Source organism: Zeus faber, assembly GCF_960531495.2.
Source record: "Zeus faber genome assembly, chromosome: 1".
In the NCBI taxonomy this organism is placed as follows: Eukaryota; Metazoa; Chordata; class Actinopteri; order Zeiformes; family Zeidae; genus Zeus; species Zeus faber.
The window spans coordinates 19919887-19940957 of record NC_137193.1 but is presented as its reverse complement, the minus strand read 5'-3'; the positions used below and the strand labels follow the sequence as shown (position 1 = coordinate 19940957).

General features: G+C 43.8%; 1 protein-coding gene across 1 annotated transcript in view; it reads right to left on the bottom strand.

Annotated features, from left to right (window-relative positions):
* Nucleotides 1-21071, bottom strand: part of trps1 (trichorhinophalangeal syndrome I) — a 111961-nt gene that overhangs the window by 59067 nt on the left and 31823 nt on the right. Inside the window, exons 3-8 of the mRNA XM_080004307.1 lie at nt 15807-16499; nt 14735-14850; nt 9367-9970; nt 8760-8974; nt 7586-7766; nt 6944-7187 (exon numbers count right to left, since the gene is read on the bottom strand). Coding sequence (XP_079860433.1) covers nt 6944-7187; nt 7586-7766; nt 8760-8974; nt 9367-9970; nt 14735-14850; nt 15807-16499 — 2053 coding nt within the window. The remainder of the gene's footprint in view (nt 1-6943; nt 7188-7585; nt 7767-8759; nt 8975-9366; nt 9971-14734; nt 14851-15806; nt 16500-21071) is intronic.

The following is a 21071-nucleotide window of genomic DNA, read 5'->3' as shown; positions in this document are numbered from 1 at the left end:
CGCATGGGAAGCGGAGTTTAGCCCGTCTGATCTGATCCCACAGAAGAGCTATTGTAGCACAACTTGTTGAAAAAGTTAATGCTGCTATGATAGAAAGGTGTCAGAACACACAGTGCATCACAGCTTGTTGTGTATGGGGCTGCGCAGCGGCAGGCCGCTCAGAGTGGCCATGCTGACCCCTGTCCACCGCTGAAAGCATCTACAATGGGAATGTGAGCATCAGAACTGGACCATGGAGCAATGGAAGACGGTGGCCTGGTCTGTCTGTTATAGTTAACCTGGGGAAGAAGGCAAGCCGGCGGAGGCAGTGTGATTTTCTGGAAACTGTTCTGCTGGGAAACCTTGGGTCCTGGCATCCATATGGATGTTACTTTGACACGTACCGCCTACCTCAACATCTTTAGGCGGGTCTGTTTTCATGAGGGAGATCTACGCCATATTAGGCAGGTGGTTTTAATGTTGCTTAATGTTATATACTGTGTGTGTATATATATATATATATATATATATATATATAGAGAGCATATATATATATAGAGCATATATATAGAGAGCATATAGCATATACTGTATATTCAGGAACTCCACAGGCAAAGGCTGTGGAGTTGTGTTCCCTGTGTGCCAGCCGGTGCACTCAGCAGCAGAAAGACATGGTTGTTGCTGTAAACTTTCATTTCCACGAGTCACAGTGTTTTTCGAGTTAACAGCAGCAATTTAGTCACCAGGTTTAAGCAGTTTAAAAAGCTTCTGTTGTTGTGTGTTGCTTTTTTTTTTTTCTTCCGATTATGATTCTATACCCACAGCCCTTTTGTATGGAGCGCGGTCTAATTAAATCGGCACCCTTCTCTTTCCTAAAACCTGGATGCGGAATCCTTTTAGGCCGGTTTGATTTTTTCACCGTGGTGCCAAACCTTCTGGCTTCATTACAGTTTTATTTGATTTGAGCTCAGAGATTCAGAGCTTAGATTCTGTTAAGGACGTGAGTGGACTGTGAAATCCGCCTCCGTCTCTCCGTCCTTCCCACTCTCATCTCGCTCTATATTCCGGCCAGCCTCATTCTTTCCTTTATTTCCAGCCCTGTCTGCCCTCTCCCTCTTTCTTGATCTTTTTCCCCTCCCTCCCCAACATATAAATCAAACTTTTAAACCTTCCTATCGATTTGCACAAGAAACCTTGCAAGAGCCCCCCACACACTCTGTAATGTATCTGTGTGTGTGAGAGCAAGAAGAAAGAGAGGGGGTTTGTGGGGGCTGTGTACCAAGCAGCACTAATTTGTGTGTATTATTACGGGCATGTATCAAATTGCTTGTGTGTGTGTGTGTGTGTGTGTGTGTGTGTGTGTGTGTGTGTGTGTGTGTGTGTGTGTGTGTGTGTGTGTGTGTGTGTGTGTGTGTGTGTGTGTGTGTTCCGCTGAGCATCACTATGCAGCAGCTATTTGGGTCAATACTCAAACAGCCGACAAGATGCTGCACTTCTATCCATCTCCCACCTCTGGGACACACACACAGACACCCACCCACCCACACACAAACAGCTTGCTCATGGTAGTACATCGTGTCCGACGAGGAGTTCTACTTCCTTTTCATTTCGTGAGATTTGGTGTGACTGTGAAGTCCAATGCGAGCAGGCATGTGTAGTCAGGGTTGGATAGGGCTGCGGTGCCCATCTATCTCCTTTGATGCCTCCTTTCCTTTGCCTCATTCCTCTCCCATCGAAGCCTTGAAGTCCTTCTTGGCAGAGTTGCCTCCAAAGACGATGTTCCGAAGCAGAGCTTTCCAGCTTCGTGTGCTGTATCCCATATCTCTTGAGCGTTGTTTTGAGCTCGCCCCAGTATCTCCGCTTTTGTTCTCCCACATATCGTGGTGTAGTGACCAAACAAGAGCTGGCATCACAGGCAGCAGAAACCTCTGGCATACTGATGGTGCGGCCAACCCATCGCAGTTGGTGGTGAAGAAATGTGGCCTCCACTCTCTCTCACTCTTGATATCGGTTCTTGGCAGTCACACGGTTAGCCTAAGGATGCGCCGGAGACATTTGATCTGGAAGTTCTACAGCCAGGATATGGTGAAGATACAAGGTCCAGGCTTCAGAGCTGTAGCGTAGTACTGCACATACATACAGATGTATACGCACACGAATCCCTTTCGTCCTGGGAAGATCTCTGTTCGTCCCAAACGAAAACACGCACACTTTCGATAGTCCCCGAGACGCTGAGTCCCCTGAACACACACACACACACACACACACACACACACACACACACACACACACACACACACACACACACACACACACACACACACACACACACACACACACAGACACACACACACACACACACACACACACACACACACACGAACTGGAATCCTCCATCACTAGATGTTCAAATGTTGTCAAATCTTCTCCAGCAGTGGTGCCCAAACTCTTCCCAATTGGGGAACCAAAAGTAAAATATATTTTTAGACTGTGGGCCGACAGCAAACATTGCATTTTGGAAGGAAGATAGCTGTTCCCGACATGGTTCAATATAGATTTTAACTGTACAAATGAAAATAGAAAACAAACAACAAACAAAAGACGCTCCGCTCGCTCACGGCCGAGTCTCGGAATGAAAGGTTAGACTCAATTTTTAAGATTTGGTTCCTTACGAGTGACTCGGTAAAAACGAGTCGTTTGATTTTCCAACTCTTTGTTCATTTGATTCCCTTGAACGCTCGGAGTGAGGGAGGGGGAGTGAGAGAGAGAGAGAGAGGGAGGCAATTTAAATGGCCTCACATAAGGAATTAAAAAAATAACAAAGACATCAAAAGAATAAAAAGTCAGTGTTGTAAGTGATATTTTGCATGCAGAAGAATACATCCTTTTGTGTACTATAAATTACACTATTTGCTTATATTAATCATTGTGCCTATAATAAACAGCAAATATTAAAATAGTGTTGATATTTGTAACAAAGATACAGCATTTAAATGAAAACCCTACATTGAACTTGTTGAACTGCTCGACAAGCCTATGTTTTTAGAAGAGCAGTGGAAGTGGCAGATTCCACACCTCCTGTGTTCCCGTCCACAGACGTATGAGTTCCAGGTCCCAGACGACAGGAAGCTGAATGAGGAGATGGATACTCTGACTCTGAACAACTGAGTCACGTTGTGGGCTATGTATTCCTTCCTTTAGGGGAGTAGAGCACTTGTTTCACAGTTTGAGCATGTTGGTTTTTAGATGGCGAGGTTAAACCAAAAGGCATCCAGACAAATGTATTATTAACAGCTCAGTTGTTTAAGAGAGGGGAAACGATTGGTGTCGGACTGGTATCGATATCAGACATGAAAAAGAGGTAGGGAGCCATCCTTACTAATTTATATGGAAACATTTAAAAGCTCTGAAAAAAACATCTGCCCCAGAGTGAAAGCCGGGCTGCAGGTGTGGATGTGGCAACAAGAAAGTTGCTGAAATGTGCCAATTTACTCAGCGGGACTTTCCTGGACAAACGTAGGAAGAGAAAAAGAAAAAAAGGCGGTAACTGAAGCCTTGACATTGTGCTCCGTTAGCTCTGACGGACTGTCAAAAAGAAACTGGTTAGTTAGCCCACGTAGGGCGAGACTAGGGAGACGATTAAGGCGATTGTCAGTATTAAGCAATCTTTCACATTACAAGGGCTCTTCTGATTCAATTTCAATTTGTATAAATATTGTTTGATTCAGCTTTAATGAAGAGAACACAAAGAAAAGACAAGGACATTGTCACAGACTTCATCCTCGTTCCATAATAAACAGAGGGAGCGGGGCGCTCTAAAAATACCCGGGGCACCGTCTTAGACAACAAACTGACCTTTAGAGCCAACTGTCATGGAGCACACACCAAATGTCAGTCAAGATTTTTCCCTTAAACTCGGGAGACTGAAGAGCCAATCAGTCAGTCCTTGTAGCATTGTACACCTGCGTCACTGAGGCTGTATTGACCTTCAGCGTGTCTATGAGCTTGATACGCTTCTCTCAACAGAATATGGAATATTGAGATGGAGAGGGAGATAAAAACTACTGGAAAACATCAAAGGGACATCGAGGAGCTTCATGACAGTGCTCACACACACACACACACACACACACACACACACACACACACACACACACACACTCGAGAAAAGGAAAACGCAGAATGGACCGTCACTTTAAAGTTCGTCATCGGGTCAAAAAGGTTGAGTTCATCACCCTTTTGAACTACAGGGTTTCCCCCGGAAAAGTTGTTGGGTCTGGTGGCAAGTGGGGGGTTGATGCTGAGAGTGATGCTGAGAGTGTACCCGTTAAAAACACAATGTTTTTATTTGGAACACGCGATCGCTCCATCTCCAAAGTCTCCATTACGCATTACGCACCCCGATCGCTCGATCACAGGACACTCAGAGGACCCAAAATGTACTTGCGATTTTGACAACGATACCATATTATTTTCGAGGGCTTTAATTAGGGCAGCATGATTCATAGTATATCAATCGCAATGTCGATATTGGCCTCCACAACTAATTGTTCGTGGCAGGGACAATCTTTTTTTTTTTTTTTTTACCAATTTGCGCTTGCTATCTGCACTGTCTCAGCAGCCGATTCACAAAAGATACTGCGCTAATGATATGCCAGCACAAACATGGCCATAAAGTTTCCTGCTGAGTGCTATTTGCCCTTGTTTTTCTGATCCGATCGCAATTATCCATGTGTGGGAAAGTAAATAATCCGTCCATCCGTACTGCAGGCTCTGTGGAGCGCGCACGCACGCACACGAAACAGGCACGCGCAGCAGATACATATTAGAGTCTCCATTTACGCCACTGCTCTACACTTGCCTGTTTTACAAATTATCAGTCTTTAATAAAAGCCTAAAATATTTGTCACACATTAGTTATTTTCATCATTATATCATTATATCATCATTATAAAATGTAATTTAGCCTTAAGAAGACTGAATTCATGTTAAGAAAGTCCTATTTTGTCCTAGTCCTAGATTTGTATATTTGAGTTTATTTATTTACAGGTTCATAAAAGACATTATTATTGTGAAGGGAGTTTTCTGTTGATTTATAAAGTGCAATAAAAAAATGTCTTTCCCAAAATGGATGAATAATTGTGATCACAATATTGAGCAAAATATTCGTGATTATCATTTTAGCCATAACCGTGCAGCCCTAGCTTCAATGCATGATCGGGATGACAGATGAACAAATCCGGGGCTATTTTTTTATTATTCTGATTTTCGTTAAAAAATAAAAAACAAAAGTGAGATCTGGGCTATTTGAGAGATTTTTTTTATGAACTAACCCCATTTGTCCTTCATTACTTTTCATGTATTTTCACATGTTACATGTCACAATTTACTGACTCACAATTTTACAGTTTGTATGAACCGGACGTTATCTGTAGTGAAAACATTTATGACCCGCCTCTTTTATCAGAGCTGGCTAAGCGACAGTAATGTGACATTGACAAGCGGCGCTGCTGTTTGGATGGTTCGCACGGGAGAGCAAAGCGGGGGCGCGTCATACAGACGAAGTCGACGGATTTCATGCGGCCCGCTCCAAACGATAATGTTAGTGAAGGCGCGTGTGGCTGTTTAAGAGCACCAGTGCCGAAATCTGCGCTGGTGGTACCAGGCTTCAGTACTCAACCCCGACGGGATGTTTAAAACATCCCACGTATGATCATGTTTCAATTCAGAGTGTGCACAGAGAGGAGATGCTATTCACAGACGGGTCGGTTCTCAACGAGAGAGAGCGAGCGAGCCAGAGAGAGAGAATCAATGCGCTGCCCGCCACAATGAAATAAGATTTTACGCATTTTAAGTAGTAAAAAAAATGGAAATCAATAGGTGGCTGTCACTTTAAAAAAAAAAAAACAACCTTCAAAAAAAAAATACATATTAAATAAACGCGGATGTAAGGCCCGGCAGGGGGTCAACTCAATACACTGGGGGAAACCCTGAACTAATATTAGTAAAAAAACAGTCTCATCTGCTGTGATTCGGAAACGGAGCTCCTTCAAATCACAATTGCGATGCAAAACCAATTAATAATGTAGCCCGAGCTGAGATATGAGTTCCACTCAGTATTTGAGGGTTGTTCTTGTTCTATAACTGGAAAATATGGAATTACGACGAAGAACTGACGGCGAATAATCTCTTGAACTTGAACATTATATTGCAGCGATTCCAAACCTATCAACAAACCTACACATTAGGCAATACTCATTTTCTGCACTATCCATATACCGGCAGCAGCTATACTTCCTCCCTGTCTTCTCTCTGACAGCGAGTCACACACACACACACACACACACACACACACACACACACACACACACACACACACACACACACACACACACACACACACACACACACACACACACGCGCACACACACACACAAAAGGCTGTTTTAATCACGTTTGTGGCGCGGCGTAGTTGTTTTTTTGATTTTTATAAAATATACCGAATTACGGTTATCCAAAAAGTTTAAATATTTTAAGTGCCACAAAAGAGGAATAAATGACAACAAATACTTGAAGTCTGTTTTTTTTTTCCACTTTGTTCAGCTTGAGTTTATTGTATTTCGTGAAAAAGTGTTTTTCAGAGACTGAAGTTACTTGACAAAAGGTTTTGTGTTTTTTCTATTTCTTATTGCAGTTTTGCACAATTAATGGTCTTGAAATACTCTGTACTATGTGAAATATGTCCTGGTAATACGGTTAAGAGCACAGTAAGAGCTGCCACACCAGTTCTTTACCCCTTCAGAAGCATTTACATTGAGGTTTTAGGGAAACAAATATACCGTGATATATACTGCACCGTTACGCTCCGTGCGTCACGTTACACCGTGATGTCAATTTTAGGTCCACACACACACACACACACACACACACACACACACACACACACACACGGACACACACATACCTGTAGTGTCTGAAGATCTCCTCTTCCACCTCAGTGATGAAGTGACACTTGGTACAGGAGTACTCCCTCTGACCTCCTCCCCCACCTCCACCACTCTCCTTCTCTCCCCCGATGCCCTCCTCGGCCTTGACGTGAGGCTGCGCCCCCTTCAGGCTGGTGAGGGTGTGGCAGCTCTCGTAGTGTTGCAGTAGCACGTCGATGTCGGCGGTGGCGAAGGCACACTGGTCACACAGGTGGGCGACGCCTGCCGAGAGGAGAGGAGGGTCAGAAAACATCAGATGAGAGCGTTCTGTTATCAGACTGGTAGAAGCCCAAATCAAGGCCACGCCAATGAAGATTCCTGCAGCTTAATGGAAGGTAAATCTTAAAAAAATCCTTTTTTCCTTTGATGGAAAAAAGGGAAATCATTTTTGTCATTAAGGAAATACTATAAATGAGTCTTGAAAAAACATGTATTATTATTATTATTAGTAACATTATTATTATCGTTATTATTATTATCATCATCATTATAAACCTAATTAAGTCTTATTGAGACATATTATGTTGTTTTATTTTTTATATAAAATACAAAAATAAAACAATGCCATACAAACAAATGTGTAAAAGTGCAAAATAAAGTCATGAAATAATGGCTGTTACCTTGTGAGACCATGGGGTGGGTGGAGTTGGACGGGCTGTCCGCCACCGCCTCCCCCCTGGGGTTGGCGGGGCTCACGCTGGGCGAGGTGACAGAACGTGGAGTGGAAGCGTTGTTAGACTGCGGCAGCTTGGAGCAACATTTGGGGCAGCTGGGCTTTCGACAGGCGAAGGGGTGGGAAACCTACGAAAGGAGGAACCAGCATTTCCACATGTGAGGCAATCCATAACATTTTTTGTGCTTGGTGGATCATACTGCATGTTCCAGCAGTTTCCTCCTAAACTTTTCTTTTTCACCATCGGGGTTTACCTTTATCTTTTCGGGCACTTTCTATAGAGTCTTCCATCTTCTCATCAACTGATTTGTTTTGTTTTTTTCCTCGGCCATTTGAAATGGCGGGGGTATTTTTTTAACCCAACGGTGTTTTTATTTTTCGTAAATGTTCCTCCATATCGACAGTTCACTGATCACAACTAGCTACGCTGCTTTATCAAATTCATCACGGCTGCCTGTCACTTCTTGGGTGTGTCCGATCATTGCATTCTTGCCGGGACATGCAGCATATAGAGGAGAACACGTATAACACAAATACATTGAATGGCTATTTCTTATAAAGTGTTTCTATATTACGTTTTAACAGAAATATCAAATATGGGATTGTTTGAACAAAATACTCTCACAGATTAACACTTTAATGTGAAGTATGGATGTTTTACACCTTAACCGCTGATAAGGCAGTACAAATATATCAAAACAAAAACGCATTTAATGGCTAAAAATGATTTTATCTGCATTACACCAAGAAACCATTATACTCGACCAGATAAGTTATCAAATACCCCAAACCTGTTTAAACTTTCTGCTCAGATAAAACAAACGCGTAAGCTTCCCAGTCTCATGTAATTACGCCTTCTAGTGTAAGAAATTCCACCCACACATTTTGTTGATGTAATTCTCATTATTGTTATAGAGGACACAGCACAGTAGAGGAGTTTCTACAAATGGCGTGTGGGGAAAAGGATAGGGAGGTCAGCAACACTAATTACATTCTCATACAAGCCAATGTGTTCCAATTAACTACAGACCCAGGCAATTGGCACAAACACAAATGTTCTTATTACTAATGCTCAGATTGTTTGACTTAACAATAATAATAACAACGGTGACTTTGCGCACCTCTCCTAGGTGTTTCTGCGGCTGGCAGAGCCCCTGTGGACAGTAGATGCAGTGCTGGATGCAGCAGCGGTGGATGGAGTGGTTGTGCTGGTAGTGCAGCAGCAGCGGCGCCACGACGATCACGTCGGCGCTGTGGGCCATGGAGTACCGAAAATCACACAGCTGACAGTTGTAACTGGTCACCACCGCTTCCGCATCGCTGTTGGACGGATCTCCTGGGAGCGTCGCGGAACAAGGAGAAGGAAGAAGGGGTTGAATCACAAAGTAGGGTTGGGCGTTCTCCGTGGCGAAGGAGAGGTCTCCAACGTGCCCCAAAGGGGAAAACAAGCAGTATTACTGTATCACGTGGCAGTACTTCTGCGGTGTTGCTCAAGGGACCCTCAGTTTGATACGCATGAGGCCACGGACCCCACTCGGTAAAATACAGGCTCTGGGATTTTTATCGTTGGATATGATTGTGTCTATATTATAGTGAGGGAGATGGCAGTGAAAGTAGGATCAAAACAGTCATTAATGTACATTCTATAACGTACATTAACTAATGTACTGTATGTATAGGATGAATGTATGTCATCTATAAGGTCTTGTTACTCCTCATTTTGATCACCTTGGTTCATGTTGGATGACGGATCTTTTCGGCTCTTGAACGCGACGTGGTCTCTCTCTCCTCCTTCTCTCCGGCCTCCTCTCTCCCTCTCTCGCTCCAAGCCTCCAGGATTGGAGTTGCTGGGGCTCATAGAGCCCCCGGTGCTCATCCTGTGTCTTTGTTCGTAGTGCTCTATCAGCTTTGCCGCGCCTCCCGCCCACTCACAGCTCCAGCTGCAGAATTTACACCAATAATATGACGGGACGGTGCCGCGACCCGCATCCGCCGACCAGCTGGACGCGTCGGAGCGGCCCGAGACCGGGACGGAGTACCCGACCAGCGAATCGTCCTCCGCTCGCACCGCCATGCGCTCCGTCCCGTCCAGGAGGTGGAGCCTGCCTTTCGCCTGGCCGTCATGGTGTGACAGACTGTTATTGGGCAGCAGGGGTGTGGTGGGCGGGGTTTTGACCTTATTTGGATGCGAGGACAGGAAATGCTGTTCTAGCTCCGAAGAGCTGCTTCCCATGTAAGTGAAGTTGCAGAATTTACAGCGGAAGTACTTGGTATTGCCCTGGCAATCTGGAGTCTTCCGCCCGATTCCGATGAGAGTGCCGCCCAGCGTCACCTAGTGGCAGAGTGAAGCATTGCGGGTGAGTGAAGCCGGGATCTTTATAAGTTGGAAAATATGAATATTTGATAGATACACATTCACACATGTGCTATATGTATACATGTTAAATATTATATGTACATGAGTAGGTGCATGTATGTATGACATGTGCACATACAAGAGGCAGGATTTCAGTCTGAATAGTTTGAATTGAATTAATGATTCCATTATGGCCTTATTTTAATTTGTACCAACTTCATTATTCTGTTTTCACATGATTTTAATTTGAACCAAACTCATGATTCTGTTATAGCCTGATTTCTTCCTGCTTTTGCTGCTGCACACAACCCAATATTATTTTCTTTATTGCTCCCAATTAGGCATCAGCAACAGTACGTTGTTGGCTGTTAGGTTATCATGTCTTGTTATATCTTTTTAAAGAACATTCACCAAAAAAAGGCTTGTAGTTGGGTACATGTGGACATGGTTAAATGCCTGATGGAATAAGCAGGAGCACTGAACTTGCATCTTTGTATAAAAAATAATAATGAAAATCTGCCCCAAGCAACACAATCGAGTTTGACCTCAACACATTATTTCCTTCAGTGTGATCAGTGTGTAGGTGGAACCTGCCGTGCAGGAACGGTAAGAACAGGCAAATCGTTCCCAAAACCTTGACCGATTTGCAGATTGGTAGATACCGCACTCAGTAATTAGAAAAAAAAAAAAACAATCAAAAAACACTCTCTCTGTTGTTTGACCTCCGTGTGATTTATGTGGGATTAGCATTATTATTAACGCCACGTTAACGGATGTATGTCGGCCGAAAGCAAACAGGACAGGGATGCGCTAAGGAGTGGGAGAGAGACGGAAATCGATACGAAATGTGGCAATGGGGAAAAACGGCGAGACAATCAGAAGGAAAAACAAGGAGTATAATCAAGTCAGAGAGAGAGAGAGAGAGAGAGAGAGAGAGAGAGTTGTTGTTGTTTTTTTATAGCTTGGTTGAGGTGAATAAACACAAAAAGCAAATCAGGAGCTGTGACTGTGCAAGCTCCCGGTGGCAATCATCCAATCAGCACGCACCACAGAGCCCGTCCAGGCAATTAGAGGAGAAGAAAACAAGTGAAGCCATAGAGAGAGACAGAGAGAGTGTGTGTGAGAGAGAGAGAGAGAGAGAGAGAGAGAGAGAAAGGGTAGATGGACTTCAAGACGAGAGGTGTGGGAGGAGGAGGAGGAGTAGCAGTAAATAGGTGCGTGGGAGGAAAGTGAAAGATGGAGGGTGGGGGGTGGGGGTGGTGGCACTGGAGCAAATAAAGTGTGAAAGTTGAAGGAGTTAGAATTAGAGGTGGAGAGAGGCAGAAACGGACGGACGACACGAAGGTGAGGGCGAGACAGGACAGCGAGAGAGAGAGAGAGAGAGAGAGAGAGAGAGAGAGAACTGAACAATAAGACCAGGAGAGAGAAGAAGGGACATACGAAAGGTGAATAAGGGACATTTGAAACGCGTCCACCGGTTTCATTACAATTCCCGACAATAGATTATCATGACTAGGATCTTTCTCTCCCTCTCTCTGCGTCTCCCTCTGGCCCTCCTTTCTGTCTCTCGCCATCTAAATCTCTTCCTTTTCTCCCCCTCCTCCTCCGCTCTCAGTTTGTTTTTGGTTTTTTTTCCCTGCCATCTCATTGGTTGACAAGGTGTCTCGTCCCGGCGAATGACAGCATGGAATTTTCCAAACGCGGGCGCGAGCAAGGGAAAGATAGAGTGAGGGAAGAAAAATGGAGAATAGAGCCCCCTTTCATGGGCCTTTTTTTTTTTTTTTTTTGTACTTTCACTTTTTCTTCGTAATGACGACTTAAGCCCACTGGATTTTCTATTTCTGACTGTGTACGTGTGCGAGTGAGTGTGTGTGTGTGTGTGTGTGTGTGTGTGTGTGTGTGTGTGTGTGTGTGTGTTTGCGTCCATTACGTGACTTACGCCCATTACAGGCTGCTGTTTTAAATGAAATGAAACTCCTTGACTACACTCGCCTTACACGCACACGCACGCACGCGCGCGCACACACACACACACAGAAGTTTATTAGATCATCTTGTTTAAATATTCCAGACAAAACTCCAGTGTTCATGTACACATATAAAGTCCTAATCTGTGAGCCAAATGGTAACAAAAAATGGGGTAGCCCCACCAGAGAGAAAAAAAGAGGAGAAAAAAAAAAAAAAGACTGGATAATTATTTTTTATTGAGTTGAAAGGCCTACGTATACTACGTAATTCATTATTCAGAGACAAGTGTTTGTTTTTGTCTTTTATATGTGGATTTGAGGTATTCAGGTGCTCTGATTGATGCCGCGATTCAAAGAGACTAATGTTGGTCACAATACAAAGAATTAAATGGTGACATTGGCAGAATAAACAGTGGCGTGTTGGCATTATGGGATGTAGTACTAGCAGTAGTAGTACTACAAACTGGGACTTTGCAGCCATGCGTCGCTCTAATCTTTAGACCAACCTTCCCCTCTACTAAAATCAACAAAAATGCACAAGCGTCGGGATTATGTACCTTTAAGAGGAACTTGGCAAACGACTGAAATATCAACCTCTAAGGCCTGATTTAGTGTCTCAGTATTTTTAGTGTTCAGTATTTCTACTATTGGAAAAAGTGACAATTATTTCTTCGATTAAAAAAATTAAATAAAAACAGGTGTCATGATAATAATCCACGGTAGAAATATGAGTGATATTTGAAAATTAAAATAAAAATGCTAATTATCAGTAACGATAAAGCAAGAAAAAGTGAGATTAGATATATATATAATCATATATAGAGTATAAACAGTAGATTAGGTTGAGCGTGTTTAAATCTATAAAATATTCCGTATATAGGAATTCCTTAAAAATAATTTTGTCACATTCGATGTAAACTCTGCATCTGTGATATATGAACATACACCACGTCAAATGACAAAATGAAACTCCAACGTATGTAGACCAACACACGCTGGAAACTGTCTGCATGCGTGTGTGCTGTCTGCAAGTGATTTGTAAAAGTGTGTGTCTACATATTTTGGGTCTGTCTGCCAGGTGCCCTATTTGTCAGTCTGTCTGTTTCTATCCATCTGTCTGTCCATAAAACTTTATAACGTACAACACCCAACGCCTCGCCGTTAAAACCACTGGTCACATGTGTGTGTGCACATACAGATGTGCACACGCACGCACGCACGCACGCACGCACGCACGCACGCACGCACGCACGCACACACACACACACACACACACACACACACACACACACACACACACACACACACACACAGACACACAGACACACACACACACACACACACACACACGGCCTCATGTTACAAATCACTTACAGCTTGTTCGACTCAATAAATTATTCACTTCAGTTATGAGGCTGGATTTACAGGCTTATGAAAACAAGTTATGATTGCAATGCATTCTTACTGTAATATCGCAGAGATTCACGTTACTGACGCCCAGTTAAATTTATTGTCAGCTATAAGAAATTATCGGTGTAAATTAAAAGTCAATTTATGGGAAAGATTTTGAAAACAACGCATCAACTATGCAACACAAAAATTGTTAGATTAGTTTATCTAATACACTATTTATCTATATAATCCTTAATTATGTCACCAGAATCTGAAATAAAATTAAAACTTATATTGTTATTGTGTTAAATATGTAATGTATAAATATATATATTTAAATATTTTATGAAAAGGCTATTTTTGCAGATATGCTGATTGTAGCTTGTAAAAAAGCCTCAAAACATAAAATATCTTTTGGAAAAGCTCAGATTTATATAAAGTATAAAATTATGTTAATTGTGATATAATGTTTAATTATTTTCCCATTTCTCTCTTTTGGTGTTGGATCAGGCAGTTTGTTGATGCTCCGTTTGTTAAAGTCACCTCATATCTAAGCTCCTCCCAAGGTTTCCGGCCTCCCTCCCTTATTGCTTCCAGATTTTAAACACGCTACCCAGACTCCCACATTGAAGAGATATATATATATATATATATATATATATATATATATATATATATATATATATATATATATATATATATATATATATATATTCACACACACACACACACACACACACACACACACACACACACACACACACACACACACACACACACACACACACACACTTTTACATAATATTATGATATTATCTATTCTATTATATTATCTTGATATTATATAGAGATTAACATTTTTATTTAATTAAAAAGACCCAATTTTTCTTCTTTACCAGTAAAAAAAAAAAAAAAGACATGGGTAGAATTTCTAACTTTGCGGTTATGTTTTATTTAAATGTAGCTGCCTACTTGTCTGACACAAATAAATTGTTAAACAGGAGCCTGCCGTGCACATTAGAATCGGTGTCTACCGGGAACCTTTGAACAGCGGCTGTTTTTGGAACACTGTATTGAGCTGCTCCTGACAGCAAGTACAGCCCAGCAGATTTATTTGCAGGCTATGTGGTTATGAATATTAGAACTGTCAAAATAAAAATAAAGTAAAATTCAAAAGTACTTTTTTCTGAAAAATTAAAGCTCAGAGACAACAAAGATGGTCAGCGGGGGCCACAGCCAGCCATTAAATCAAAGCTTAATGGAAAAGGAGGCCAACAGCACTTCTTCTTGGGGACTAATGACATGGTTTATAACCACTTATATCAACTCTATTTTTCATTTCGTTCCCTCCCTCTATGTGTGTCTTTATCCCACTTCTTACCTGTACGTCATACGTGCCGTTCATCAGAGCCGCTCTGTGCTGTTGGCCGTGTGCGTCCTGCCTTATTTTCCCCAAATCTTTGGCTTGGTTCCTCAGCCCCTGTCCTGCCTGGAGCTCTGGCAGCAGAAGAACAGGGAGGGGGGGAGGGGGGTCAGTGGGTCCAAACACAGGGGGGGGTAGGGAGTGGGTACAGAAACTCAGGTACACTCTGGGGCCGCGATGCCTCTTCTAGGAGGCGCAGTCAATCTTGGTAATAAAATGAGAGAAGAATAATCGATAAAGAGGAAAAACACCCACGATGCAACAACGTGCTCGGAGCAGGATTATTCATCTGCGTTCTGACAAAGCCACCTTCATCCTGAGTTTCCCCCGTGGGGAATCAGTAAAGTACTAATAGAACCAGCAGCAATCGTATATTAAATATAATAGTGATGTTATGTTCTACAAACGATCCATTATCAAAAATATATGAAATTAACTGATACATGAGTAGAAAATATTCTCAGGTGTTCTATTCTTAAATGCACGCTGCTGCTGCACGGTCCAGGGCTGGACATCACCGGTCAAGCCTCCCGTGCGGTCCGGTTGACCGCTGTCAACAACTTTTCATGGGCTCATGCATTTGTAAGTGTGGTGTACCTGGCCATCTGTTTAGAAACTGAGATGCAAAAATCAGGCGTCGGCGGCATCCAAACTTAACATACCCCGATATCGATAATTCGATTGTATTGTGGGGGATGACTGTTTCTTTCACACAAAAAGAAAATCATGAGTAATGCGGATATTATGACCAAGCAGGCGGAGGCATTGATTAGGAAGAATCATTGGAGTTCATGATGCGGCCTTTAAGACAACGTTTAAGTATATCAGAATATTACAAGAACCAAAATCCCAGACACTATGGACTCATATGGCGGCATCAAGGTTATATGGATGTATCGCTTGGCTCTAGCTCTTTCCAACTGGTCAACAAATCAAGGCGTTGTGTCGGACCCCCGGCTGGTGCTCGGGGTCTCATATGACTAACGCTCCTGCTCCACGCCACATCCAATCAGGTCCGTCGTCCTCCTACCTTGCAGGTTGTGGGGCGCCATGTTGTGCAGGGCCAGGATGTGCGAGTCCAGCGCGGCGTCTTGCCGCGTGCGGTTGTGCAGCCCCAGGTGGTACTTCCTGAAGTGCTTCACCAGGTCAGCGGGGTCGTTGCCGTAGTAACCGTAACCGCACACGTTGCACTTGAAGTCCTGCAGTTTGGGGGACGGGCTGGCCGAGAGCGGGGGCGTCTCGGCCGTGGGCTCCTCCCCCGCGTCCCGCCGGGTGAGGACGAGGGCGGCGGTGGAGGGGAGGAGGAGCGGAGGGGTGAGGGGGTCTCCTCCCTCCTCCCTCTCTCGCTCCCGCCTCTCCCCGTCCTCGGCCTCCGATTGGCTCTCGGGCCGGTCCGTCAGAGCCCCCCGGTCCTGCTTGCCTCGCCCGGCGCCGTGGGCATAGCGCTCATCCCTCGCGCCGACAGACGAAGGGGAAACGGAGGAGGAGACGCAGTCGCTCCCAACCTCCTCCTCGCCTTCCCCCTCTTCCTCCTCCCGCTCCGCCCGCGTCCGGCCGGAGGACTCCGGCTCCGAGGGGCGGATGATGCGCTCTGCCTCCGCCCCCACGCGCCCTTCCTCCTCTCCTTCTTCCTCCTCTTCACCTGCTCGCCTCCTCCCCTCCTCTTCCTCCTCCTCTTCACCTCCCACACTCCGGATAGGGGGATTCTTCTTCCTCACCATCTCTAGAAGGAGGGCAGCGGGAGAAAAGAGAGACATCACATTTCTGAATCGATTATAAAGTTGTAATATCTATACTTTGTCTGGAAGTTATGCAGTGGCTTTCCGCTTCAATTCATTACCACCATCGTCACAAATAAATTGAAATATTTAATTTCTGTATCGGACGGAATTTGTTCTGTGAAATATTTCTGGATATCTCATCGATATCGGATCAAATTGTGAGATTCCACCCAAAACCCAGTAGATACAGATTCCCTTTGACTTTTAAAAGAAGATATATATATTTTCCATATTTCCATATCCCCTTAACCTGAGTGCCCCTTAGCGTAGTTAATACATAGAATTATTTATAATCATAACATATACCATACAACCTATGCTGTGCATAGAATTGCATTGTATATTCTGTATTTTCTTTTATTTCCTGTATTTGACTATTTTTGTTTTGCTTTTTCAGCTATTTGTGTATATCTGGAAAATTCTATTTTATTTTTTTGTAACGCAAATCTTCTGTAGACACACACCAATAATCACCATGACAAATTCCCTGTACATGTAAATGCACGTGGCGAAGTGAAGTTATTCTGATTCTTCTAAAGTGTCACTTTAGGTCAAACATTTTTAGAAAAATCAAAAAGACGTGGTTGTGATTCTCAAATTAGAGCTTTTTCTTTTTTCCCACCGCGGAGTTAAAAAGTGTCTACAGGAAAGTGCTAATATGCTGCTGATTACACACACACACGCACACACGCAGACTGCTCCGACACTGACGTATGTGCACAGTCCAATATCTTTAATCCTGTTTATGGAACGCTTTGAACACTCAAAATTTGTGACTTTGTCAACCACAAACTGTGTCAATAAAAATAAAAAAAATACTCAACAAATCAGAACCATCGCAGTTGTGAGAGATTTTTCGGCAAGGGGAGGGAAGGAAAGAGAGAGAGAGAGAGAGAGAGAGATAGATAGATAGATAGATAGGGAGAGAGTTGGGCAGGATCTAAGTATTTTCTTTTCTTTTTTTTGGCGTTCCTTTTTGTAATAAACTAATTAGTGCATCTTTTTATCGTTATGGAAACCAGCCGTGGGAATCTCCGACAAGCAGCCACATCAAAACACACACAAGCGCTCCATATCAGAGAGAGAGACGGAGAGGGAAAACAAATGAGAGGGATTGAGCTGCAGAGTGATAGAGCAATAGATGAGGGAAAAAGAGGGCGGGAGGCTCCAGCTCCCGACCACATCAGACCCAACGCTCCGTATCAGATAGTCTCTCTCTTTCTCTCTCCTCGTTTCAGCGTTTTCCGTGAGCCACCTTCGGCGCCCTCATTCTCTCCATCTGTTTTCTTCTTCTGCCCGTCCTGGTCCCCAAACTCCGTTCGCCGTCTCCCATTCTGTCCAGATTCTAACCTCACCTCCCCTCACGTTTTTTCATTTATCTTCATCACTCTCGCGCTCCTGCTTTGGGGCATTTCATCGTTTGTTGCTTTTTTGTGTTGTTTTTTTTTTTTTTTTTTTTACCATTCGATAAATAAAACAACTTTTCTGTTCTTTCACCTTCATTTGTTTCTTCATTTCAATTTCTCTCTGAACAAGGATGATCAACATGAGAGCCTCTCTGATCTCCCATCAACAATATTTACTCTTTCAACTCCCCCATTCTCTCCCTCCCTCTCTCTCTCTCTCTCCCTCTCTCTCCACACAAAGCCATCAAATAACCAGCCATATGTTTTATGTTAGACCATAATCTTTCTTTTGTTTGAAAAGAGAACAATTGTGGTCGCTCTGTTCGCAACGGTCGTGACTCTATGTGTGAGCATGAATGTGCGCGCGCGTGTGTGTGTGTGTGTGTGTGTGTATGTGTGTGTGTGTGTGCGTGCGCTTGGTATTTGTGGCTGCTCAGTTCATAGTCAGTCGTAAACAGTCAACTCTACGATGGGTAGAATGTGCGTGCGTGTTTGCGTGCGTGTGTGTGTGCAGAGGCAAGTTCAGTCGTAAACACAGTCCCCTCCACAGACGCCTTACAGACGCCACAAACTGATCACTTTCACAATGAATATAAGGTGAAACTGTGTGTGTGTTTTGGACTTATGTGTGAGATATATCTCTATTGTTTACAGAGAGCAGATTGAAAACAGTAAAGGCACCTTCACTGAGATGGGAAAATGAAATGCACGCACGCACGCACGCACACGCACACGCACACACACACACACACACACACACACACACACACAGCTTCATTAGAAAAGCTAAGTAAAAGGAATTAATTGAAAATCTGTTCATCAGAAAGACACGAACAAACACATAGACACAAATAGAACAGAGCCAGCCAACCAGAGCTAACAAATCTCCAACAATCTACTGTGTGTGTGTGTGTGTGTGTGTGTGTGTGTGTGTGTGTGTGTGTGTGTGTGTGTGTGTGTGTGTGTGTGTGTGTGTGTGTGTGTGTGTGTGTGTGTGTGTCTTAGCTAAATGTAATTTTCGTTCTCTGGCTATTTTAGCATTCCACCATTAAGTCTTTCTTCGCTTGCTCCGCGTCCCCCGCCGTCTACGTCAGTCTCTCTCTCTCTAACTCACCAGCAAACGGCTATTAAAATAAAGCAATTTATGTCTGCAAGGGCCCACGCCTAGACCAGCCCTGGCACTCTGTGTGTGTGTGTGTGTGTGTGTGCATACAGAGGAAAATCTCTTCTGACATTCACCACACCCAGTCAGAATTCATCACTCATTCACACACACGTACGTACACACACACACACACACACACACACACACACACACACACACACACACACACACACACACACACACACACACACACACACACACACACACACACACACACACACACACACACACACACACACACACACACACACTGGAAAACTACAGATCGTTGTGGTTGCGATGAGGCTGAAATCCCAACCTAAAAAGAGGCCTGGGCTGACCTAAATGTATTTCCATCTGTCCTTCAGGACTTTAATGGTGACTTACTGACTAATTCAAGGCTTATTTTTAAAAGTAAATTGGAATAATAATGACGATTTACATAATCATCCAATAATAATTAATAATGTGTGTGTTTCTCTGGAGGTCAAACACCTAGCCTGTGCCCTCACTCGTTTTTCCCCCTCAGTGCAAGTTGACTTTGACCGGTTTTATTATTATTTGCTTCACATGTCATGCACCCGTTCACGGGACTCAAACTGCTCCTATGTGCAGATTGTGTGGTGAATAAATTTGACTCTGATTTTGCATCGGTGTTTCTTTTCTCCTCGGCAGACTCGCTCCCAGCCCCGGGCCATGCACAGGCTGAAACCATTACTATCAAGTACAATTAGACACAACCCACCACAACGGACCACATCACAACTGCTGCTACTTGCTGCGATTAGCCCCTATAGACCGCGGCAGACCCAATACCACGGCTCACGCTGCTACGGCACTTTATCATTTCAATCAGCAGCTATTAGCCCCAACGGCACTTCACCCATTAGCATCAATAGCTACAATTTACCGGCGCGGCTGCCATTCTCCCAAATACCACGCAGCAGGGTGCCCTAGTGGTAGTGGGTATATGTTACCAGGATACGTTAGGTTAGAGATTCCCAATTTTTTCTATATCGAGACCCCTCACTTTGCCACACTTTAGGCCATCGATCCCATTTTATAAGATTTAGTGTGTGGAACCCCAAACTGAGAAGATCTTTATTGTGAGATAGAATTTAGTCCAAACTTCCACGCCTGTCTCTACCATGGGTTAGGAGATAACAGTGGAAGTCATAATTCAACATCCTCCAACAGTGCTCACCTCTTATAAATGAAACAACCGTGAAGTTTCACGACTAATCGTTTTTGCCGGGGAGTCTCTGGGACCCCCTGAAGGATGTCTGGGGGTTCCCCGGACCCCGTGTTGAGAACCGCTGAGTAAGGGAATACTTGTATATCATATCAAACCAAGGAGGCTTATAACTTAACAAGGGCATTTGAAAATGAAATAACACAGGCATAAGAGACAGCATAGATTATAATATTTTGGCCTTTTTTTGTTATCAGAGCTTGCATACTGTACACTGTGGGAGGGGGGGGGGGCAAGTCCAGAAGCATCTGTAACTCCCGCTTCGAGAGCCTCAGATTCCCGTTGCCCCGAGAAATCTCCTCTCCGCCTTTTCCCATGGGACGGCGTTACTTGGCATCTTTGCCTTTCATAAACAAAGGATTAATGTTTAACATATGAAGGCATAGTGCTGAAGGCAATGTCTGGTGACAAGAGAAAACCTCTGTCTCTCGCTCCCCCCCCCCCCCCCCCCCCCCCCCACACACACACACACATACACACACACACACACACACACACACACTATCTTGGTCTTTATAGATATTCCTCTCACACACGCGCTCTCCATTTGTCTGTCCGGGACTCTTTTTTCCCCCTCTACCTCTGTCTGTGAAAAGAGGGGGATATTTCACTCTTTATGACAGTCGCAGTCATCTTTTTAAAACCCCTGGCTAACATTAACATTCACACATACTCAGACACATCCAAAGCGGTGCACGTTTCCGCCGCGGTG